This window comes from Colletotrichum fructicola (assembly GCF_000319635.2).
Source record: "Colletotrichum fructicola Nara gc5 chromosome Unknown KSG_Nara_v1_contig03, whole genome shotgun sequence".
Classification (NCBI taxonomy): domain Eukaryota; kingdom Fungi; phylum Ascomycota; class Sordariomycetes; order Glomerellales; family Glomerellaceae; genus Colletotrichum; species Colletotrichum fructicola.
The window spans coordinates 3,084,461-3,108,216 of NW_027094053.1; the positions used below are offsets into that span (position 1 = coordinate 3,084,461).

At 50.1% G+C, this 23,756-nt stretch overlaps 8 protein-coding genes across 8 annotated transcripts; 4 read left to right on the forward strand and 4 right to left on the reverse strand.

The window, feature by feature from the left end:
• Positions 1-3,041: 3,041 nt before the first annotated feature.
• On the reverse strand, positions 3,042-4,148 carry acdS-0 (1-aminocyclopropane-1-carboxylate deaminase; the record flags this gene model as incomplete). Its single annotated transcript, XM_032030420.1, has 1 exon — positions 3,042-4,148. One exon carries the CDS (start codon positions 4,146-4,148, stop codon positions 3,042-3,044), a length of 1,107 nt encoding a protein of 368 aa, XP_031890060.1.
• An 809-nt stretch (positions 4,149-4,957) lies between these two features.
• On the reverse strand, positions 4,958-5,732 carry CDO1-1 (Cysteine dioxygenase; the record flags this gene model as incomplete). The annotated part of the gene is made up of 3 exons (XM_032030418.1): positions 4,958-5,064; positions 5,119-5,377; positions 5,433-5,732. The coding sequence occupies 3 exons, from the start codon at positions 5,730-5,732 to the stop codon at positions 4,958-4,960; spliced, it is 666 nt and encodes a 221-aa protein (XP_031890272.1).
• A 1,386-nt stretch (positions 5,733-7,118) lies between these two features.
• CGGC5_v005632 (uncharacterized protein) lies at positions 7,119-8,462 on the forward strand (the record flags this gene model as incomplete). Its single annotated transcript, XM_032030417.1, has 1 exon — positions 7,119-8,462. The coding sequence occupies one exon, from the start codon at positions 7,119-7,121 to the stop codon at positions 8,460-8,462; it is 1,344 nt and encodes a 447-aa protein (XP_031890271.1).
• A 327-nt stretch (positions 8,463-8,789) lies between these two features.
• On the reverse strand, positions 8,790-10,646 carry CGGC5_v005633 (uncharacterized protein; the record flags this gene model as incomplete). The annotated part of the gene is made up of 1 exon (XM_032030416.1): positions 8,790-10,646. One exon carries the CDS (start codon positions 10,644-10,646, stop codon positions 8,790-8,792), a length of 1,857 nt encoding a protein of 618 aa, XP_031890278.1.
• A 4,057-nt stretch (positions 10,647-14,703) lies between these two features.
• Positions 14,704-15,751, forward strand: CGGC5_v005634 (uncharacterized protein; the record flags this gene model as incomplete). Its single annotated transcript, XM_032024164.2, has 2 exons — positions 14,704-15,102; positions 15,158-15,751. 2 exons carry the CDS (start codon positions 14,704-14,706, stop codon positions 15,749-15,751), a joined length of 993 nt encoding a protein of 330 aa, XP_031879089.2.
• Positions 15,752-16,884: 1,133 nt separating this feature from the next.
• On the forward strand, positions 16,885-18,126 carry CGGC5_v005635 (Secondary metabolism regulator LAE1; the record flags this gene model as incomplete). The annotated part of the gene is made up of 3 exons (XM_032024165.1): positions 16,885-17,022; positions 17,091-17,831; positions 17,884-18,126. The coding sequence occupies 3 exons, from the start codon at positions 16,885-16,887 to the stop codon at positions 18,124-18,126; spliced, it is 1,122 nt and encodes a 373-aa protein (XP_031879024.1).
• A 1,949-nt stretch (positions 18,127-20,075) lies between these two features.
• On the reverse strand, positions 20,076-21,629 carry prlL-19 (MFS transporter prlL; the record flags this gene model as incomplete). The annotated part of the gene is made up of 3 exons (XM_066151489.1): positions 20,076-20,434; positions 20,496-20,769; positions 20,814-21,629. The coding sequence occupies 3 exons, from the start codon at positions 21,627-21,629 to the stop codon at positions 20,076-20,078; spliced, it is 1,449 nt and encodes a 482-aa protein (XP_066008949.1).
• Positions 21,630-22,401: 772 nt separating this feature from the next.
• Positions 22,402-23,751, forward strand: xdhA-3 (D-xylulose reductase A; the record flags this gene model as incomplete). Its single annotated transcript, XM_032024169.2, has 5 exons — positions 22,402-22,694; positions 22,761-22,991; positions 23,050-23,432; positions 23,483-23,654; positions 23,733-23,751. The coding sequence occupies 5 exons, from the start codon at positions 22,402-22,404 to the stop codon at positions 23,749-23,751; spliced, it is 1,098 nt and encodes a 365-aa protein (XP_031879034.2).
• Between the last annotated feature and the right edge of the window lie 5 nt (positions 23,752-23,756).

Genomic DNA, 23,756 nt, shown 5'->3' on the forward strand with positions numbered 1-23,756 from the left:
TTGTTGCCAGCTTCGACGCATCATCAGGGCTTTTCTCCTGCGTGGGTTTCATGCTGCTAGGATTCTCGCCAAGATGTTGTAATTTTCCCAGACACAGTGAGAGAAAACAAGATGTCTCACGCGCAATTCAGTGTGGTAAGATGCATGTTTCACTGTTTTGGGGCCGCACCCTGCACGCTTGCAGATAGGATCTCAGCCTGATGTTTGCCCTACCAATTGGAGGTGTAGTCAACGGCCCCTCTAACCCTATTTTAGATGGTGAGGCAAACAGGACAAATCGTTTGTTCAACAAATGCCTCGACTATACGGTGGGGGCCTCAAAAGTTTGTTGTTTAGTGGAATTCAATTTGTCCATAACTCATGGCCGCAGCGATTACCATGTAGCTATGCAATCGGCCATGGCGGTCAGATATCGTCAATTTGGCGGCTAACGCGTCGATTTCTCCTCTGAAGTAACGCACTTGCCCTATTCGTACGAGTACGAAAGTAATCGAGCCACTTGCATCGTGATTCCTTGGTTCACAACAAGTGTTGCCGTCTTCAACCTTCACTCCTCAGAAGGGTGGAGACGATCGGTCTATCGACTTCAATATCGCTCAACTCGCCCCTCAAACTTTTCTGACCATACCTGATGTTGAGAAGTGTACAACTTGTAGGACCTAACGCCTAAATCACATGATCACATCACAGAGCTGCATCACCGCCTCGCCGTCACGAGATCAAGATTGCTGGTATGACGCAGATTATCATGGTCTCCATCATCCGATTGAAAGGTTAGACATGTTGGAAAGCGAGATACATGCCGCATGATCGTCCCCATTCTAGGTGATGCAGGTTTTACTCTTTAGGGGCAGCAGGATGCATATTCTGTGGATACACTGTCATCCGAACACATCCGACACTTGCTAAGGCAACTGAGACATCCACAATCAACTAACACTCGGCTGAATAAACATATTGGGGGAGGGGGGCACGGGAAGCACATAAATGCGTGAGAGCTAGAAAATGAAAATCAGGCTCGGATGAAGACGGCCGTATGGATGTCTGGTGTTGCCTCGTTCATGCCTGGCCGCGGCGTAAGCTGAGGCGATGCAATCTCTGTGTATCGTCCAATAAGATGGATGGCGATTTTTGATAAGCAAGCAGCTGGGGGCAAAGCTGAAGATTGTGCATGCTCTTCTATAAAGTCCCATTGGCCCACTTTCCAAACGCTGCAATTGCCAAGTAAACTAGACAATTACGCCTAGCAAGGTGGTTGTACAACCTAAGTCTGGCATAAGTCAACAACATCGGCTCTGGAAGGGTGTGAAAGCTGGTGGGCTCGAATGGTCATTGAGCGATATGCATGATGGCTTTTCAGAGACCGGTCGCCATGTTGATCATGGTGAGTGGAGAGGCAAGCTAAGAGTCCGCGTGATCATTTGTTAATCATCTTGGCCTTGATGAAAATGCGTGCAGTCCGGATTTGACGGGTATGAGTTGTCGCCTGTAAGCTAAGATTTCACAGCTGATCAATAACCTCGTGGAGGAGTCTGGTAAATTTATCCACCTTTAATTGGTCTCGAAAAGACTCCCGCTCAAGTTCGAAGCGGCTAGAACCATCCATGACAGGGTTCTATAATTGTGCGACAAAGAATTCTTTACAAAATGCAGGTGATGAATATGATGCAGAGACAGAGAGTGTTTTGTGAGTAAGCTGATCTTTCATGTATGCCATCGTACATGTCATAGAGTCGAGTGCGCGTCCAAAAGACTCGACTCTCCAGTTGTTCCGTCGTTACAAAATGAGTGATTAAATCATTCAAACACAATGGGCCCCCGGTCAATCCCAACCAATATTTCCCTTGGGTTCAATCTGCTAGTAGGCTGTCACCGAACTTTTCAATGAGTCCGTCATTTCCGACTTTCGTTGGTGGGTCTTAACAGGCCCGCCGGTTCCTAAAATACAGGCTCAGGTCACTACCGACCACGACCACGGCCACGACTGCTCCGGCCGCGGATCCTGGCAGCCTCCGCGTTCGAATCACCTTTATGGCCACTTGAATCTAAAGAAGTCAGTGTTTCAGATCCTGCTGCAGTTGCGCACAACACTTACAATAATCCATCTGCCTGTCTTCGGATCGCTGGAAGATCTTCCACGAATCTTCTGCTTCAGCATTCGTGTCACATTTCAGGCTTCGCCGCTCCTTGATAGACGGATAGTAAAACCTAGCACCTAGAGATGTGTCTTCAACACTAGTTAAATATCACAGGTAGTATCACAGGACTGACCATGGACATCCCTCTCTATCTCGGGCACGACGGCCTTCTTCAGAACCCTCCATCGCTTCTGATTGCCAGACTCAACAAACCTCTGATCAATGCTACTATCGACTTCTGTGTCGGTGGAAGTTTCAATGGCAGGCGACGGAGCTTCACCTTCACTCTGAGCTCGAGTAGCTTTGACACAAATGGCCAACACAACAGCGAAAAGGAGTTGGAGAATGCTAGTAATCTTCATCTTTGGAGTATTCAAAGTGAGGGGTAATCTTGAGTATTGCCAAAAAGAAGAGTCAAGGTGATGATTAAAGAAGTGAGACAGGAAAGGGGGTGAATGAAAATATATGTCATTTATATAGTTGAATACAGTTAACACAATGAGGCTTACGACATCGACCGCAAAAGGCGGCTGTGCTAATAAGAATGCAGATCGGAATCAATTATTATGCCCAGTCTGTTACGGCTGGTTACTTCACAGGCTTTCATGCCTCTCTAGCAAGATTTAGTATCCATGATGGATGGCACCCACACATCTGTCTGACCAGGTTCATCGCTTCAAACACACCCTCTTGTATGCAAGACTTGCAGTCATCTTGGCGCTAAACAGATGCCATGCTGTACGACTGCGAAATATCTTATAGTGGCCGCTATGATTTATGACCTTTCCAAAGTTGGGAAGCGAAAGTATCAATGTCTTTAACTCATGTACTGAACTGTAGACACAATTCGCGGGACTCATCGGAAGCAGCTGACTTGGCCATGCATACCAAACCTTTATCGAATCAAGCAGCATACGCAGAAGAGACATTCTGGCCGCCAGTATGAATGAACAGAATATTGACCGTTTCGCCCGGTTGATGTCCGACTTTTGTGGCGTCGCTCTGAAGTTCGCCACTGTTGACCCAGTGAATCAGCCCTTTGGCAGCCTTTCCAGAGTACACAGGATCCATCAAGATTCCTTCGCGGCAAGCCAAAGTCTTCAAAGTCTTTCGGGTCTCTTCATCCAGCACACCGTATCCGGGACCAGCGAAACGATGGTCAAGGCGGATATCCTCAGCCGCGATGTCGCGTTCCGGATCCAGCCCAACCAACTTGCCGGCATTCCTGGCAATCTGCAACACCACTTCCTCCTGGCCTGTTATGGGTGCCACCATGACTCCGATCAGCTGTCTTTCGGGCACAGATAGCTTGTCGGGCAGCGACGATTCGATGAGTTTAAATCCAGTGACCAAGCCGGCAAGTGTACTCCCACTTCCGCAAGCGACAAAGATGTAATCATAACGACCCGTGCCTCCGAGTTCGAGGGTCTTTTCTTGCTCTTGTATCTCCAACGCGCAGTTGGTATACCCGAGTCCGCCCAGGGGGTGTTGGCTAGAGCCCATCGGTATCCAGTAAGGCACCTTGCCTTCAGCCTTGAGCGCCTGTACAACCGCAATTTTATCGTGAGGATCACGCTGAATATGAACATTTGCGCCAAGGAGATCGAACACTGGCACATTCCCTGTCGATCTGAAGATTGTCTGGTTTTCGGCAGTTTTCAGGCCGCCGGCTTCTTCGTTCAGCAGAAGCACGCACTCGAGGCCGAGCTTTGCTGCCACAACAGCAGTCTGGGCTGCATGATTACTCTGCAGGCCACCTTCGGTGACGATAGTGGTGACGCCAGGCTTCGCGAGAATATCTGGAATGATGTACTCCAGCTTGCGATACTTGTTACCGCAGCACAGCATAGGCGACGACTGATCGTCGCGCTTGATCCATGTCTGGATCGAGATTTTATCATTGGATGCTGTCGTGGCTGACAGTGTATTGAGTTGATGAATCGGCGACGGCGTGTCGTACCGAAGCCTGTAGTTCGGGAAATCCGATAGAGACAATGGTTGCTCAGGCATGTTGTGAAAGTGACTGAGTATCGTTAGAATCGATGGCAGGGTGGACAGACTAAGTGCGTCGGGATTGATGTCTCCATTCTTGCATGGGATCTAGCTAGTTAAATTGCGCTCTGAGCCCCCGCTCCATCGACAGGAAGGGCGTGTGGGATGGGGGTCAGCGAGCTTGCTGACGTGGGGTATCTACCTTAGTACTTCCGATGTTGCGAATATTACCCCACTACCATTGGATGCCTTCCGTGACATGCTGCATGTCTAGTCATCCGTCAAAAATCTGTGAATTCGCAGCTTTCACGAGATGCTCAAGGCTTCGCTGGCACACATTCAATGCACGGTGCGATGATTTTTGGGCTTGACCTTGCCTTCTTGGGTAAGCTCTCCCGCTAATAGCAGCTCCGGTACGGTTGGCGCGTCTGAAGTTTGAACTTGGTCCCCTTCATGACCGGGTTGATAACACTTAGTCTCATGAGCCATGGTCTAACAGACATGGAAGGCGCCTAACGAGTTCCCAGATAATTGACACGTGGATGTCCAAGAGCCTAAGAGTCACTAGCCGTCACGCAGATGCAAGCAGCACCGAACCTTAGGTTGTAGTCTGAACAATCTGAAGTCCAGAGTAGACTAGAAGATTGAAGATGACATAATTAGGTCCAATCGTTTCCCGTTTTCGATATGAGTCGAAATGTATCAATTCGATTTGGTATCACTGAAAAACAATCCCAGCCAGCTAGCTATATGCTCTGTAAAAATAATGCGATCAAGAAACTCTCCACGCGAAATACTCCACAAGTGAAGAACAATAAATCTGGACTTCATGAGGATGGCTTGAAAGCCTTGGCCTGCGAAACAAAGCTTGCACGTCCTGTCGACTCGTCGAAGATATTGTACCCAATGTCCGCAGCATTAGGTGGGGTGTACACTGTGCATCAACGGTCAGAAATCGTCACTGTCCTGGCCTTTGAAGGAAACTTACAGTGCAGCGAAACCGCAACGTTCTGGGGATGCGGGTTGTGTACGCGATGAAGACCGATGTCGTCGGATATATAGGTCACTTGGTCCGCTTGATATGTCTTCTCACTCTTGACTTTGAGAGGGACATTCTCTTTATCCGTGCTTAAAGGAGTATAATAGACCGTCTCCGTCAATTCCCCGGCTAGGACCTTCATGATGCAGTGGGCATTGGCATGGTCGTGAATTGGAGAACCCTTGAGAGGATTCCACACCAACAGGAGCTGCCAAGTTCGGTAAGAAAACGCGTTGAAATTTATCAAGTTATTTGAGACTTACTATATTTGCCTTGTGGTTAATATTCTCAATGGCATTGCGGGTATAGTTCTTTCCCGCGCAGTTATAGTAGTATCGGGCCCAATCGTTGGGGTTTGTCGCATATCTCTTGACGAGAGACATTAAGTAATCTTCATCAACATCTTCCGAACCAATGCCAGAGGAAGTTCCCAAATGTTCTTTGATGTCATTTACAAGGTCTTCAAGACTGTAAGCAGGTTCGGGGCTTGGGTGTGATAATGGCTGATCTCGCGGACCGGCCTGCATCAGAGGCAGTGGGGCGAATAGTGTGGGAGCGGACATGATGCTAAGAATAAGCTTAGGGGTTGAATGTGTGGAGCTGCTTCCGTAAAGAATTGGTTTGTCTTTCTTGTTAAAAAGAGGATTGAATGACGAGAAAATTGAGTTTCACTTCCAAGTGAACACCTCTGGACAATAGGTGTCATTGCAATTGGATGGGTTTGATATAAGAGCCGTTGTGTCTACCTCTTATCTCGCGGTTGATTGTGTCTGTTGGGGGCGCATTCGCCGACCGCCAGTCAATCGCCGATCAACGCAAGCCAAGTAACAAGCAGCATCATCCAGACCGCAATAACTAACAAGACCACCTGCACGAAAATGATTGTCAGATGATAAGACAATATTAAGCTTTAGTGTCACATAAATGGGACCTGGACGTCCCATGATAAACACCTTACATCACACAGCGAAGCAGCCGTTACCACGATCAAAGCCCGACCGCGCTCAACGTGGCCCGGCGATCCCCGAGGGACAGCATCAGCTTGGCTGACGCTACAGGGTCTTAGCCTGCGCGATAAGATTACAAGCCAATCACAGATGTCGAGTCATGACCTGGATGGACCCCATGAGCAGTCAATCGGCGACTCAGCCGACGTCCAGGAGAAAATGAGAAGTTCATCTGTACTCTTTTCCCTTTGTCAGGACGACGTCTAGCCATCGCCGACCGAGGTCAAGCTAAACGTGCGCATCTTTTGCTGAGACTTGCGTTTCTTGAAGTCTTTCTTTATCATGATCGTGCCTCCAGCGAGAAGCACCAGGCAGACAGGCCTGGCCGCTCTCGCTTGCACTGGATGCAGAAAGCAGCACCTGAAATGCGATGCGAAGAAGCCGGTGTGCTCGAGATGCATCCAGAACGGAGAGACTTGCTACTATGAGCCCTCTAGGAGAGGCGGACGAAGGAAACCTCGCCCACAATCAATTGCATCCGAGGGACAAGGCACCTTGATATCCGGTGATCGTCAGATGCGGGATGGGTCGAGCATCAATGCAACTGTTGCGCCGACCTCAACATCCAGAGAAGCCTCAACGTGTGTTTCCTTATCTGGCGATGGCTCCCCAACAACGACTGCTGTTACTGATAGTGCGGTGACCGAGAGAGGACAGTTGCAGGCTCCAGCATCGGAACGCCGAAACATCGGATTTCATCCGGCGGCACCTAACTCAAGAGATGGGCCTCCTCCAGTCAATCCCGATGGTGATCTACTTTCATACCTCTCAGACATGACGACCGATCACTTATCGTGGTTTATGCCAACTCCGAGGGATACGTCCAATGGTACCCGATCTCACACAAACACTTCACACCGGCCCTCTTCTGAAAGCGATCGATATCGCCGGCTCTACTACGAAAACTTCCATACTGCGCATCCAATTCTCGTACCCGCGTCGATGTACGCTTCTCGAGCCTACCCTCACTATCTTCACCTTGCCGTCGACTTTGCCGGTTCCCACTATTCTCAGATGACTCCCTGCGAAAACTTGAGAAGTGACGTTGAAGCAGCGCTGGCTGCCAACACAGAACTTTCGACCTGCGCAGTCCAGGCGCTATTGATTTACTCCATCGTTTTGTTCTCCCGAGATGAAATCGAAGATGCTCATATCGCGTTTGGCCGGTGTGCTGAAATCGCCCTGGAAATTGGCATGAACCGTGCAGATTTTGCTTCTTCGAGGCACCCAGAGAACTCAGTCGAGGCCGAAAGCTTGAGGAGAACATGGTGGGAGCTCTTCGTCGCGGATGTTTTGATGGCGATCCCTCTGAAGACTATCTCCTTTCGGTGCAGTGCTGTGTCGCCGGAGGTTCCTTTGCCATGCGAAGAGTCGTTATATACCGGAAATTGCGAACTCCCTGAGCCACGCAAAGTTCTCGAGTTCAAGAGGAGGATCTTGCTCGAAGAAGACGTTGTGTTCTCTTCGTTCAGCTACCGCATTGAAGCTGCAACCATTCTTGGCCGGGTGCTGGTTCTCAACCGCCTGACAGATTACCACCGCGACCATTTGCAGGCCATCGAAAACGCGCTCGTCAGTTGGTCAAATCACCTGCCGATGGAGAAGATGGAAATCGTGGACCCATACGGAAACATGGATGAGATGATGTTCCAGGCGCATGTCATCATCGCTCATGCAAGTATGCTTCTCCACTTACCACGAAGCCGCTTCTACCCTCTGTTATCGAGCCCCCAAGACGACTTCATGCCCTACACGCATCTTCACTCTTCATCAGCATCAACGCGGCTCGTACAGAGCATCAAGGCTATGAACGCTTCAAGACGGCTATCGGACTACATCTCATTATGTCCAAACATTCAGAAACACACACCATTCATCATCCCGGCGCTCGCAATGGCTGGCCTCACTCAACTCGCCACGTCCAAAAACCACTCTGAAGAATGCTTCGACCATCACTACAACAGAGTGACATTGGTACTGGGCTGCTTGAAGAAGATGAAGCGGACGTGGCACCTGGCCGAGCCTGCATACCACCGGGTGCGATCATGTGCCGCGAGGTTGATCTCAGACTTGATGGACAAGCTCAACTCTGAACCTCTGTCAAAGTCTGCGGTGTTGACACAGTCAACGCCGCGTGAGTCTGAAGAGAACAACAGCCCCACGGCGGAAGCCGTACCAGCGGTTGCGCAAGTTCAGCTAGTGCCCGAGCTAGACCCCAGTTTCATTGATCCTATCTGTTACAACTATTCTCTGTTCAGCTCTTTACCGGAATTTCAGGACCGGTAGCTATTGATGAGGGCGCGTTACTCCCATGATGTTTTTGAGAATGATAGTATTTATAGCGTTACAGCGGTTTATGGTTTTTTAGGTGACGAACCTTGAACACGTCTATGAGCATGATTACCATGCTTTCACTAGTGCTGTCGTAGAGTCAAGAATACTGAAAGAGGGCCGACCTTTGCGGTGTGTACTGTGTGCTACGACAGATGCCTTCCCGGCTTTCATATGGAGGATGTAATTTGCAGTTTTCATCTAACGGGGACATTTTCAAAAACAATGTGCACGCTTCTGAGGCTTGTAATGCAGGAACAAAGGAAAAGATAATAAGGTTGCTCAATCCCTCCTCCAAGACTTTTCACCGAGCCAACGAGTCAACTTGACAGCGTTTACATCCACCAATGCATTGAATACATCGCTTGCCCATAAGAGCGCGAGTGTGTTGACCAGGGTACCGTAGAAGAACGCAAGCTTGTACGTACCCCAAGCTGATTGCGTTAGGTCTAATGCGGCGGTGTCGTTGCCGCTCTCTGTGAGTTCCTTTGCCTGGCTTTGAGCTAGCTGCAGCGCGGCAAACGCCGGAGACAGCCATCTCACTCCGACCATGTGGTTTATGGCACCATGCCATAGATACAGAGAGTACGAGATGCGCCCTAGGTATTGGGCGAAGTTCGTGGTGAAAGGCCGCTGGAGAAGAGGTTCGGGCCTGGCTGCCTCGCGATCCGAAAACGTTGCTGCTGCGAATTCTTCCTTGTCTCCATCGTTGAGGCTAGCACTGGTTTGGTGCCAAGGCAGGCGGAAGTTGCAAAGCCTCGGGAGCGGAAGTTGGAGATCAAAAGATACGGCCGGCGAGTACATCATGGCAAAGATGAACGCAATGGCGCCAACGGAGTTCCAGAAGAGCTGAGTCCGGTCTGCCGTAGCTTGATAGTAGGCAGGCACCCACTGGGAAAGTGTAATGAAACCCGGAGTCGACGAGCCGGAAACCTCGGGGTATGAGAAAAGGTGCATGCCGAGGAAGAAGAGAGCCAAAGTACCCGCGTGGCGAAAGACATGGCCAATGGTGGGACCAAAATTCGTAATGATCGTTTTTCTGTAGCCGAGGATCTCATCTTCGGGTGTCTCTGACGGCGGGCTGCCGTTGGGAAGGATGATGGAGATCTCTGCAAGTAACAGACCTACACAAAAAAGAGCCTGGTCCCAGTCGCCGATGCGAACCAGCCAGAAGGCTGTGCCCACGACGCCGACCATGTGAATCCACCGTTTTGCCCGAGCAAAGATAAGGAGAAGGAAGAATACGAGCAGTGAACCTTTGAACTCGACAGGGATTGTCCATAGATGCCCGTCATACTCGCTTCCTTTCATGTTCTCTCTGTTGACAATGGGTCGAAACGGGTTCATTAGATCGATCGTGCTCCAGAACCAGTGTTGCAGCTGTTGGTCCAAGGTCTCCCCTCTCGGCGGGACAGGTGCTCCCGACGGATCCCTCACATAGTCCCCCCCATAGACCAGCAGAGCGATGATGAATGTCGAAGCAAAGATGGGAAGGTACAGTCGGAAAGGGCGGCGGAACGCGGATCCGGCTAGTGCACTCAGAGCCTGGTCCATCTTGCCGTTGTGGATCATCGCCAGGGTCTTGAGGGTGAGAACGAAGCCCGAGATGACGAAGAAGACAGTGACGCTAGCTCGTCCGGAGTGCAGAGCCCGGATGATAGGCAACTGCCAGAACATGTGATGAACATCGAAGCCGTATCCCCAGCGAAGGTCTGGAAACCAGAGGTAAGAATAATGGAAGATGTAAACGACAAATGCTGCGACACCGCGGAGGCCATCGAGATATGCTGTTTGGCCAAGCTTTCGGCGCCGAGGTTTGTTGCTAGGGGCCCTGGTGAAGTATATGAATGGGCTGACGACGAAAGCAGGAAGGAGAAGTGCAGAGAGCTCCAAGGCGGAAAGAAAGCGATCTTTCCATGTGAGGGTACCAGTGGAGTATTGATGCTTGTCAAGGAAAGATAAAACTGAGTCTTTCGCAGATCTTAGCAAAACGAAGGAGGCGTATTTATGATTTGTGTTATCGCTGGTCTCGTCCACCGGCTCTGTTGATTGTGAAAATTGGCCATTGTGCTCCGCAATGAGAGAGTATTGTTCGTCCGTGTCTTGTGGTGCGTGCGAGAATGGGTTTGAGAAGTGCATAATGAGGATTGATTAAAGTAAGAAATACAGATTCAACACCTGCTGGAGAGTAGGAGAAGTAACCTCAGCCAAAGCATGGAATCTACAGTGATGTTCCCGGGATGTTATATCCCATTGAGTGCGAGTTGACGCCAAAAGATACAAGCCCGCTTTTCCTCCAAATTCCATGTGGACCGCTGCTGAGTGGCTTAAAAAAAGAGTTAGTGCCGTTTTTTAGTTACTGATTGGCATTTTCCGCACCTTAGCAAAAGTGGCGTCAACTCGCACATCAATGCCACGGCGAAAGCGTACAGCACGAAGTATACGTGCTAACATTGTCTATCCGTGGCGATGTGTCTCCCTTGATCACATCACGCCCACTCAGAGCTGGCCCGCATTCAAATCAAGGAAAGAATGCGTGAGGAAGCAGCAAAGGAATCTCGGAAGGAATCTAGGAAGGGGCCTAGGAATTATGGTGGACCTGGTTCGCCACGCTGTGTCTCGCCATAAGCTTCTCCCTCCAGCGAGATCTCTACCGTGGCGCGAGTGAACCGTAGGCGGAGCGCAGGGAGCATATTTTAGTGCATCGCTTTCGAGTCTAGTACTTGGCCAGGAACGTAAAAGCATTCGTCGCTGCACTTCACCCAAAAAAGCCCTGCATCACATGGAATGACCTGTGTTGGAGGAGTGCTTGCACTCTTCTCCATCCCTCGCTCGCAACCTCAGCAGCTGCCCTTCCACATGCCGCCTACCGCAATCCTTGCCCCCCTCTGCACTTCATACTTCAAGCTTACCAATTCCCATCAGTTTTCCTTCATTATCATTGATCAGCATGCGCCATTCCTTCACGATAAAACTGTTCAAGGTTGCTGTTTTCTGTTCGAGCGCTATTTCCGACTTCAGACGGCTGCCAAATTCGCCTAACCACGCGTCGTAGTCAATGTTCAGTGATACCTGCCAATCCAGAGTGCATTCGATGCTCTTAGCCTTGTTGCTGAACTGCCTACCGAATGCGTGGCAATTGTCGGTCGCTTACAACAACACTGCGCTCATAGGACCGCCATCTGGCTCTTGGTTCTGCCTCACTGTTCTTCTGGTTTCCTACTTTTTTTCCTGTTTTTTTTTTTTTTGAAAAAAAAAAAAAAAAGACATCAATGGTGGATGCTGCTGACCCTCCCGTCGTCTTCAGCAGTAAATTGAACTTCCCGCAATAGCATCTTCAGGTGGGTGAGCCATACCGGACGAGTTCCGGCGCTGTAGCACTGAAGGCTGGAACTTAGCCCTACATGAATCGTCGTCTCTTCATCATTTGCTATGGAGATACACGATCTCCATTGTCTCTCTCGTTGTTTCGGCTCTTCCTCTTCGTCAACTGGGGAGAGGGGCGGGAAGTGGTAGCAGACGAGGAAAGAGGAATCGATTCTCCGATGACACTGTTGTTGCAAAATAAACTCGGAAAAGATGCTGCTGGTAGTAGAGCAGGGGCGCTCTAGGGAGGTGAACTTTTGAGAACCCGTGAGGATGCGCGAAATCTAGGATGCTTTTGAGTATCATCACCTATATAGTCAGCAACCTCTTCTTCTTGGACATCCTCGTTATGGATAGAGTCTGGTTTGATGGGGACGCAGGCTCCTGGTTTCGACGGGGGTCGTCTTGTCTAGCCAACATAGGTTAATGAGTTCGGTGTCCGTATGCTCTGTGTTGTGCTCTCTCATCCTCCTACAGTCGAGTCCTGTCTACCGGACTACATACTCGCAGTTTCGCGGCTCTGCTCTTTTTCCCTCTTATCGACAAAGTTTTACACGAGATGAATGATGCAGATGGATTGAGGTGACCTTAAACTCGCTTGTACACCATCCAGGAGAGTTCGCAATGTAGCAGCGTGGACAATGGTCGGGTGATCGCCTGTACTTGTTGGACTGACGTTGAGCACCAAATGAATCACCGTACCAACTATGAATCTGGTGTCATATACGGATGCACTTGTGTCAACATGGCTCAGAGGGCACAACTTATCCAGGTTTCTTATTGCCTCTGCTCCCACTCTATCCTGATACTTACGCTTATACCTACCTACCTAGCATACTCATCAAAGAAAATTACTAGCAATTGAATAACATACCCCAACAGAAATTCAAAACGCTTTTAATAAAATGCTAAGGAGTCTCTATCCATATTATAGTCTTACTCATGCCCTCCAAAGCGAGGGCATAACCATATCGCCCGTGTTCCTCTAAGCAAACAGCTACCTTCAGCCCCAGTATCATTTATCTCGTTAATACGCTCATACCCCACGTAGCAAGTCGATCGTGTGACTCGTTTTCTATAGCTGCGTTTTTAGCGTATTCAACGACGTTATGATGGAATGCCTGAAGATCTTATATAGCACTCAACTAGGTGTTAAGCTATCGTGAAACAAGGTGAACAAAACCTCTGGAGGGAGATGAAACTTCCACCACGGCAGTCGATATTCAGTCTCAGTGGCGTAATTGATATCTGAGAGCTGCGCGTACATGTTTGCGACTGAAATAGCGAGTCTCGGCATCAAGAGGAAACGGTACGGCCTGGATTAAAGGGAAAAAGCCAAGTCAGGTGTGAACATGTCCGGTGATAAGTGATGTGCTGTAGCACTTGAACTGAGCGAATTACTTCCTCGCACCAGCGGCGTTTTGATATTGCAACTCGAGGCCAGGCTAGTATGTACTACGCGCATTTGTTCGGAGGAGGAGTAAGCGGCGCTTCCTTTACCCCAGGAATTGAAGGTCGTGAAGACTTTACCGTCTCAAGTGCCGCTGGCCTCACCTGAGAACCGACAATAAATTACCTCAACACCAGCTCAAAGACTCATGGCTAGTGTTATCTGGAGCCACAGACAGTATGGGATGTGATATTCCGGCTAAGAAGCAAACAGTCGGCCCTGCGCTGCTCGATCCATCTATCCATCCACCCGACCCACCGCGCGTCGATCAGTTTTCGCAGATGTTACCCTCGAGGTCAATACCCCACGTTCGCACTAGAACACCATCGTCATCCCTATCCAGTACAATACCTTAACTAAGCAGCACCGCAGCAAGCTTACTAAGTTGAATCAAGTAATTACAAAGCTATCAGCGGTCAATTAAATTCAATCTCAGAGGCTAAACTTAATTAATTGCCTTTAGGTGTTCAGAAAAGGCCCCTTTTAGCCTGACCCGTTCTATTCTGTGGATAAGGCTTGGAAGCTTTTTGAGAGGTCGATCAACGGAGGCAAGCACTCCTCTAAGTGCTTTGTTTCTCGCATTTAAGTGGTCTTTTGGGGGCTTCGCGTAGTCGGACTTCGGATTTCTCTGAGGCTCCTTCGGGAGACACCAATACTTTTGCGTCTGGTGAATACGACTAGCGCATTGGGATAGGGAGTGGGGGTTCAGACCAGGGTACATTGAAAATGTTTGGTCAGCCTTTGCAAGAGGTAGACGTCAGGATCATACTAAATCATCTCTAAAGAACCTTTGGTACGTCAACGTCGCTGCTCAGGGCGGCTCTAATTCTCTCTCTCAACAATCCATCATCCTCGATGCCACCACGCGTCCTGGCAGGTCTTCCGTCGGCACGGTCATCATTAAGCAGTCAGGGCGCGATATGAGCTTTCATATCATGGCCCATTCTCGCTCTACAGACCAAATTGTGTAACAGTAGATAATTAACGGTGAACGAAAGGCGCTAGATGTTGACGAGAGCGTCCACATGATGAATGCTGCATAGGGAGGAAAAAGAAATGCAGGGACCCGCTGACAAACGCGTATCACGGCACGGGCCGTATGAATACAGCGGAGGGCCATTTACGACGGCGCTGGCAGCAAACAGAACGCTGGAAAAAAATTCTCCGCGGCAGCTGTTTGTCTTCATTTCGCTTGCATCAGGCCAACAAGTCCGCAACACGGACCCCGACAACGACGCGACAAACATCAACAAGAAGGACGCCGCAACACCCATCAACCATACTTAGTCTCAGCCACCTCACCTCCATGTATAAGCTTAGTAGGCTTGCCATTATCTGATAGCACGTTCATTCCACCACAAGTTATGTTCATTCGTCGCGATGGCAGTGCAGCGACACTGCTCGCCGATGCTACCGAGAGTTCGCGTGGATCGCCGGCGTCACCCCCGAAGCAAACAGAAGCAACTCCTCGTGACCATTAGACTGCGCAAAGAAGCCGAAGATTGCATCTATGTTTGCACGAAGCCTCATTCAAGATTAAGTCGATCGCCGGAGCCACCGGAGCGATTGATCGTCACCCTGCGTTATCCGCGTTCTAAGATCCGCCCCAAGATCATCCCAATACCTCCATCGCACCGGCGTGTCGTGTTGGAAAGTGACTCGGAGAACGACTGGGACAGCGACTTGGACACCGATTTTGAAAGCGATTTGGAAACTGTTTTACCCAGCGGAAGCGATGCCGATGACAAGAAAGCACTATTTTATTCTCCGACGCCTAGTGTAAGAGTACCAATTGATTCTTGCCCACGCCCGGAGTTGCGCTAATTTTTGGTAGTCTGCAGAGAGTCCAGCCCCGCAGCCTCAAAAACCGTCGCGTTGTTTAGAGGAAGTTTTGAACACTTGGACACCAGTTATACTATCTATTACAAAACACGTCATCGTTTACAGCGGTGGTGGCGTCTGTAACATTCAGCTGTATGCAATCATCGACGCACCGCCAACTATCAACTACCTCCCATCAAAGTCAGGCTGGAAGACGGAGTTCGAGCTGAGCTGGTTGGCCTTGGATGCGGTGCGGAACTACTGGTCCCAATTTCCCGGTGGTCGTGACGGAGCCATAGACGCCGCCAGCCCAGGTTTATCTCGGCTTTGCAGGAAGGTGCTGGCCGTACTCGGGCATCGGAAGAAGCGTTATTTTCGGCTCGAGCTGAAAGTTATCTTTCAAGGCGTAAAGGCAGAGCCTGTGTGGGCTGATGATCTGGTAGTAGGAATGGAGCTGGATTGGAGGATATTGAATGATTATTGGAAGGCTGTGGGTGTTGCGGTGCCCCCACGAACGGAGAGTCTTCACGATGTGGCGGAAGAGACGACCTTGAAAATAGACATGCCGCCTGCTTGGATGATGAGGTCAATGGAGGAAGGCGGCTAGGCGACGCTGAGAATCCCCGACGGAGGAAAATCAGGTGATATCTCACTTCTGAGCTCAGTCACGACGTTATGACATCTTGTTTCTAGCCTTTAGAGATTGACCTCGGTTAATCTCACTTATTGTACATCGGATATAATTCCGACCTTTACGATATCGTTAATTGTGTTGGAGCGAAAATGAGCAAAGCGTCCAAGGTCTCATGTTGCGATAGAATTTTGGACAGAACTTGCCTCGAGTTCCAGTTTGTGTCATTTCGAGATTCTCAAGGGTCTTGTGGTGCAGAACTTAAGAAGTCGGATGAACCACGTCAGAGGATTTACCGCATGAGACGAGCTTCATTGAGTGAGTCAGTGACCACATGCTGTTCCCGAAACATGAATTTAACATACTTTGAATGACTTAAAACATAATATATTAACATAACGAAAACCATAGTAAATGGAAATCGAAACTCTGCTTGTATCAAATTGGATAGATGAGTAACTTCTGTGATATGAGACAAATCCAGTCCAGTCAGATCTGTTCAGAGTTCTATGTTATTACCACCAACAGAGACTTGGTCCCCTCAATTGTTACTTTCCTGTCGGTAGTCTTCAAGCGATATTTCTCGCAAATATTGATCTGCTTTATTGCATATCAATGGAACAGTTCCGCTAGTGGACACCGACTGGCGAGCTGAACATGGGGAGGCACGGACGTTGAGCTGAATGAGGACTAGGGGATATTTTCGACTCATTGCCACGCTTTCAAGTCGGCTCAGGGATGGGGTGCCCAGGGGTTTATGAGCAAGGCTCCTCCCAGGAAATTCTTCAAGCTGGGTTCCCGGCCGATCCGCACTTCCCCCCTTCCCTCTCATCCTTTCTCTGCAACCGGGGAATCAAATGATACTCTGACGTGGGCTGATGATTTGATTGATCTCGTTCTCAACGCTTCCGCCCGCGATCTTTTTAGGCTTTTCGCGGCTGTTTGAAGCTGCAACTGAATTGGAAAAGCAACACGGCGCGTCGCACAGGCCAAAAACACTCTGTCGATCTTTTGACACCGCTCTAATGACGTCGAATTACTCAAGTACCGGCGGTTCCAGTTCCGGGTACTCGGGCCCGGGTCAGCGACTACACCCTAGTGCCGACCCAATGTCGACTGAATCGCCGACACCCGCGACTACTGTGACGCCGAGGACACCCTCGCCTCCGCGGAACACGGGTCCGACGAGCATCCAGTTCCTTCTCAATCCCGTTGAGAACGAGGCCGTCGCGCCGCTGCAGGTTGACGTACGCCGCATATCAGACTTCCGCCGGACCGAAGAGGACGTTTGCAGGCTGACGTGATCATCGGACAGAACGACATCCGCCGGGATGACCATGACTCGGCCTACGGCTCCGACGCTGGGTCCGCGTACACGTCGTCCATCACATCGTCCATCTATCATTACCAGTATGAGAACGGCCGGCGGTACCACGCGTACCGCGAGGGGCAGTATGTCCTCCCGAACGACGACCAGGAGCAGGAGCGCCTGGACCTTCAGCATCACATCTGGCGCCTGCTGTTGGGTGGCCGAACCTACACGGCGCCTCTACCGGATCCGGCGAGCGAAGCGGCTGAGGGGCTGAGGGTGCTCGACCTCGGCACGGGCACGGGAATTTGGGCGATCGATCTGGCGGACGAGTTTCCCACGGCGGATGTTTTTGGCGTTGACTTATCCCCGATCCAGCCTGAGTGGGTTCCCACGAATTGCAAGTTTCATGTCGATGACTACGAGGACGACTGGACGTATCGTGAGGATGAAAAATTCGACTACATTCATGGCCGTGCGCTGAGTGGTACATCATCAAACTGGGCGAGATTCTATGACAGGGTCATGGGCGGGTTGAAACCAGGTGGTTGGGTGGAGATGCAAGAGTATGATGCTTGGATCTTTAGTGACGACGACAGCTTCGATCGGGCGATTTGGACGAAGGAGTGGGTCACGAAGCTCGACGACGCGAGCAAGACATACGGCAAACAGATCAACGTTGCGAGGTTTCACAAGCAGTGGATGATTGACGCCGGTTTTGAGGATGTTCAAGAATTGGTTTACAGGGTAAGTCAACCTACTCTTCTTATTCATTGGGATCCTATTAACTCCGTTGCAGATACCGATTGGCCCATGGGCAAAAGACCCTGCTTTGAAAGAGCTGGGTCGTTATGAGCTGGCGCACATGCAGATGTCAGTTGAATCACACACACCCGCCCTATTCACGCGGGTATTGGGATTCAGTGAGGATCAAGCACGAGTTCTCATGGAAGGCGTAAAGAGGGAGTTCAGGAGCAAAGACTACAGGCTCATCACAAGTTATCGCTTCATCACAGGAAGGAAGCCTCACGGGCCACCTTAAGACTAGTGAATTATAAGATCGTTCAACTTTGTCCACACTACGCTTAGACATGGCAGCCGTACGTCGGGCTGATTCGGGCGTGATGTCGCGCTTCTATTCATAACTTGAGGTAATGGAAGAGGACGAGAGAATGGGTTGGTTTCCATCGACCATACTACGTTGAAAGTCTTGCTGGTATGACCATCATGCATGGCTTGCCATATGAGCCCCGATAATATGGATGTCCAGTTGAAATTCTTTGTGGCGTTTGGTCAATGTAATTTCTTGAAACGGAGGTGGTTCTGCTTACCGCGGCGAAATCGACACATTTACAGGAGTCTCTCCCAAATCTCTGAAACCCGTTTTCTTCCCCATTCTTCACGCTCTTCCTCCGTCTTCACGATCCGAAACCCAAATTTAGCGTACAGCCGCCTCGCACTACTGAGTTCTTCGTACGTCTGGAGCCCAACGCGCTCGTACCCAACTTCTCTAGCAAAGGCAAGACACGTTTCGACCAACATTGTGCCGATCCCAAGACCTCGCGTGGTCTTTTCAACAAAGAAACACCTAACCCTCGCACGCCCTGGCACCTCTCGGTCCTTGGTAAGCATAATACAGCCCAGAAACTGCCCCTCTCTCTCAGCGATCCAGCAACGTTCTGATGATGGGTCAAAGTTGTCGAGAAAATGAGCCGTATATCTAGACATATGCGACTCGAATAAGTTTTCGAAACCGTAGTCCGCATAATACACCACTGCGTGACGGTGGGCGATGTAAGTCATGTCTCCTGGGCGGTGGTTTCGGAGTTTAATGGGTTCCGAGGGGCGTTCCATGTTCGGCATGGTGTCGCTACGTTATGTTTGGCCAAGTAAGTTATCCAAGAGGGAGAAACATTGCGACGTTTGTATTCTGGAATACAAATGTGCCTGATTCGAGAGACTTTCCTAATTCCGCTCTTGTCAAGCTCAAGACAAAGTAATCATGTCGAAAGGCGCGCCCATGTGGGGTAATTCGTGCCAAAGGGCGTGTTCTCATGAGCATTGTGGGGCTTCGCTCGGCGGTCGCGTGGAAAGCTTCCTGGCATCCATCGATTTAGGAAATCATGATGGAAACGAAAAAGGTTTCCATAACATGGAACTGTTCAGTATCGAATTGAAATGGGTAAATAGACTTAAGAAAATCATTTGCTATATCGTTAGATTCAGGACCCAGGTCGATATACGGTTCAAGAGGATCTCTCGAGTCTTCAGGCCGGGCAAATGGGAATTTGATTTACAGGAACTTGATTCTCCTTCGCTGCACAATTGATTTCCTGCGCGAATGTTCTTGAGTGGTATGTCTTTAAAAACCCAATAATTGTCAGTTTGCGTCTCAAGTACAGACTTCCTTCAACTTCAATAACCTGAGCTTTGTATTATTTGTACGTAGAGCTTGAGGAGGGAACCAGTCAGCATGTCACGTATCCAATGAAAGTCACGATTGTGGGTGTCGTGCATCTCTTGGCCTGCGGTACGGACCTCGGGCCGGCGGTTGTTGGAAAGGGGTCCGTAAGGGTAACTGTGCCATTCAAGGCCCCTGTTGGTTCGATCGGGAGCTGGATGAGCGGCAGATAAGCTGCACCTTTTACTGTGCAATGGGCAGTACGATAGGAATTATCCGGCATGGGGAGCCTTCGCCGAGTTTGTCCAAAATGTCCCGTTATCAGCAGTAGATATCGGCAGTAGATATGTACTGCACGTGGAAGAAATGACCAATCGCCGATGTTTTCTGTCTCGTTGCAGCTTTCGGTATTGAGAGCAGACGGTACGGAGCTTTGCAGATCAGAGGGAAGTTTGAGTAGCCCAGATTGATAAAGTTGTCGCAACAGCGGTCTTATTCTAACATATGTCCAAGTGTTTTTCTAGAGATTACCCGACTAAGACGCACTTACAAAAGTTTGTGCTCGCTCTTGCTATCAAATTGCATTCGTCCTAATACAAATAACGAAAGCTCTTGACCTCAGTCATGCCATCATATCCCACAAAGTCCTTGGCACCAGCCTCAACAGAGTCTTGCATTGCTTCTTCACGATCAAGCTTCTTGTTCTGCGCACGGAGGTAGAACCGTAGCCCAAGAGCAGCAATCGCAGCGAAGCCAAGCAATGCGATCTCTGCACCAAACGACTCAACGTAGTACGGACCGTACTTAGCCGGCCAGATATATGAACCAGGAATGCTTCCGATGTTGCCCATCGCGTTGACCATTGCGATCGCCGCGGCTTTCTTGGCTGCTGGGCGGGGTATTGTGTTGGATATCCACGCAAGAATGACGAATCCGGATGCAAATCCCACTGAGTAAGAGGTTTTGTTAGTCGCTCTACCTTCAGCATGGCATAAAGATCAAAAACCTACCGGTCATAAGAAACAAAGAGACATAGCGCGGGGCCGTGGTCGTCGTCGTGGCAGATATGATGTATCCGACCATACACGTCAAGAGCGGCACAAAGTAGTGAAAGAATCGTTCTCCCGTCTTATCAGCATGCCAGGCATTTGGCAGCGACACCAACACAGCGAAAATCCAAGGCGGTGCTGTCAGCAGCAGTGTCACTGTTTGGCCGTACCCAAGTCCTTCCGTGATGGTCGGAAAGAAGAAGACAAACTGCACAGGGACCACGATCAGCATTCTCTGAAGTCAAGAAAATATCCCATGGCTAAGAAAGCTGATCTTACGCTTAAACCCATGATTGTCGCATGGTATGCCAGCCCCAAAAGCCACACCTTGACATCCTTGCACGCCATGATTAGTCCTTGTATGGCTGTAACATCTTCATCTTCGGCAGATCCTCCAGCCAACCCCTCGTCAAGACCCAGACGATCCTGCGCCACTCGCCTCTCTTCTTCCGTCAACCAACTTGTTGTTTTGGGGTAGTCCGGCAGAATGAAGAGTGCGACCCCAGCGAGAGCAACGGTGACAGCACCTTCGACGATGAAGAGCCACCTCCAGGCGCGTAATCCAGCGGCACCTTCCATGTCAGCAAGAATTCCAGCAGCGATCAATCCACCGAACCCTTGCGCTGCCAGGTTTCCACTGTTCAATATCGTGACACGGAGCTGCATTTCTCTCCGATTGTACCAACGCGACAGGAATAGCAAACTCCCGGGGAAGAAGCTGGCTTCGACGCAACCCAAAAGAAAACGGCAGGCCACAGCACTGGAGAAGCCTCTCACGGCACCGGTTGCCGCCGATATGACGCCCCAGACGGCGACGCAGCCGCATAGATACCAGCTTGGTCGCTTAAGCTTGTTCAGAATCATGTTGGAAGGGATCTGCATTGCGACGTAGCCGCTGAGCAGCACAGAGATGCAGGTCTGGTACTGGACGTCAGTGAGCTTGAGGTCCTTTTCGAGGCCGCTGAGGCGGGCGTTGGCGAAGTTGTTGCGGTCGATGAAATTGAGGATGAAGAGAACGATCATGACCGGGAAGATGCGTAGGTCGATCTTTCGTACGAGAGCTTTCTCTGTAGCTGGGTCCCAATTTGGGATCATGGTAGAAGTATTCGCCCTGAGGCTTGACTGCTTTGGATCGGAAGCCATTCTGGTCGAAATTTGACCTTGAAACTACGGCAGAAAACATGAAATTGAGGAACAAGGTCACAAAGGGCGGCGAGCTCTAGCCTCTTAAAAAGATGAACGGTAAACTCGAATTCCTAGACGTTTGCTAGGTAGTATATCTGACTGATACGTTATCGCAGGTTGATGCCCAGACTCTGCTTGCTATCTGCAGCCAACCTCTCGATGTAGCGGCAGAATGGTTAATGTTTGCCTGGTACGCTACCCCTCATATCTCGGAGCAAGGGTCCTTACACCAACACCTGGGCTATCTCGCGTCGCACAACACATCCCAACAAGGCTTTGATTGTCGGGCACGGGGAATAGCAGGGCATATGAAGCCAAGGAGCCTTCAGCTGACTAATTGCATCCCTCGCGGCCCGGGAGCCGTACCGCAGCGCCGAGCTCCGTACCGACTTTCGGCCCGGGATCCATACCGAAGGCGAGGGGAAGTTATATGTTGACAGGAAGACGGGTCTACGTTGAAGGCGTGAAGATTTATCCCGCTCTCAGAGAGTAGTTCAGCCGCAATCTACAGATCAGCAAAGGCCCCCTGTCGTTGGGCTTTTCCAGGCTCGACCAACCATTTTCCGCCTCGATCTGAGTGCCATCCCTTCTTTTCGTCATCTAGACCCTCATTCCAATCGTCAAGCAGCGCACCGCAACGAAGGCTTCATCATTCTGATTTTAGAGTGAATCACCTGGAAGAATGACGGAGACAAGCCTTCCCACATCCAACAAGGCCGTGATCTGGGCTGGACCTAAGAAACTAGAGATCCAAGAACGTCCTGTACGCCCACCAGGCGACAATGAAGTGCTCGTTGAAATTGTTGCGACAGGTATCTGCGGTTCAGACTGCCACAACTGGGAAAGCGACAAGGTATCTCGCCAACTCGTCCTTGGGCACGAGTCTTCGGGTGTCATCATCCAAACCGGAAAGAGTGTCAAGGACCGGTTTGTCGGACAGAGAGTGGCTGTAGAGCCGGGTTTCGCGTGCATGAAGTATGGCTTCAGGTTTCATCTGTCTTAAATTTCAATTACGAAGAGTGTTGACGATAGTTGAAATAGTTGCGAGTTTTGTGTCAAGGGCAACCCGAACATCTGCGCGAACTTGGAGTACTGCGGCCTCGACCCCACCGATGGCACACTTTGCCAGTACTTCACCTGCACGGCCTCAATGACGGTGCCCATCCCGGACTCAATCTCCTGGGAGGAGGCGGGCGCGATCCAACCGCTCGCCATTGCGGTTCAACTTGCCAGGAGAGCCTCTCTAAACGCTCACCAAACGATGGCTATCTTGTATGGTCTTCTGCCTGTATACACGAGGGCTAGCCATGCTGACGCTTTTCTCTTTCAGTGGATGTGGCCCTCTGGGTCTCCTGGTGCTTGCTGTCGCAAAGGCATACGGTGTCAAGAAGGTCATCATGTTTGACATTGAATCATCTCGGACGCAATTTGCAGAGACGTACGGCGCGACCGTCGGTATTGTCCCTCCGAAGAACGAAGACCCATCTGTAGATTCCCTCTCATTCTATCAGCAATACGCCGAGGAACTCAACTCCAAACACGAACTTGGCAACGGTTTCGACGTCACAGTTGAGGCCAGTGGAGCAGAGTCCTGTATCCAAATGGCAGTCGCCATGCTGAAATCGGGTGGAATTTGCATTCAGGCTGGGTTAGGAAAGCCCCTTGCATCTGTGCCTCTGTTCTTGGTCACGGCCAAGGAGCTCAATATCAGGGGTAAGTCAACACCTTCCGCTGCCGCCCAAATTGTTCTAATAGTGAAATAGGTACCGTGCGATATACACCAGGCTGTTTCACAGACGCGATCAGTCTTCTGGAGAGGAAGCTCGTAGACCTCAAGCCTCTGGTTACATCAACGTACCCTCTGACAGATGCTGCACAGGCATTCGAGGCGCAGCATGCGAAGAAGGATATCAAAATTATCATAATGAACCAAAGGTAGTCCCAAGTCAAGTTCATGGTGTTGAGACACATATACCTTAGGAAATAAAGACCAACAGTGGGTACATGTGACAGGTCACGACCGAAATCATAGAGATC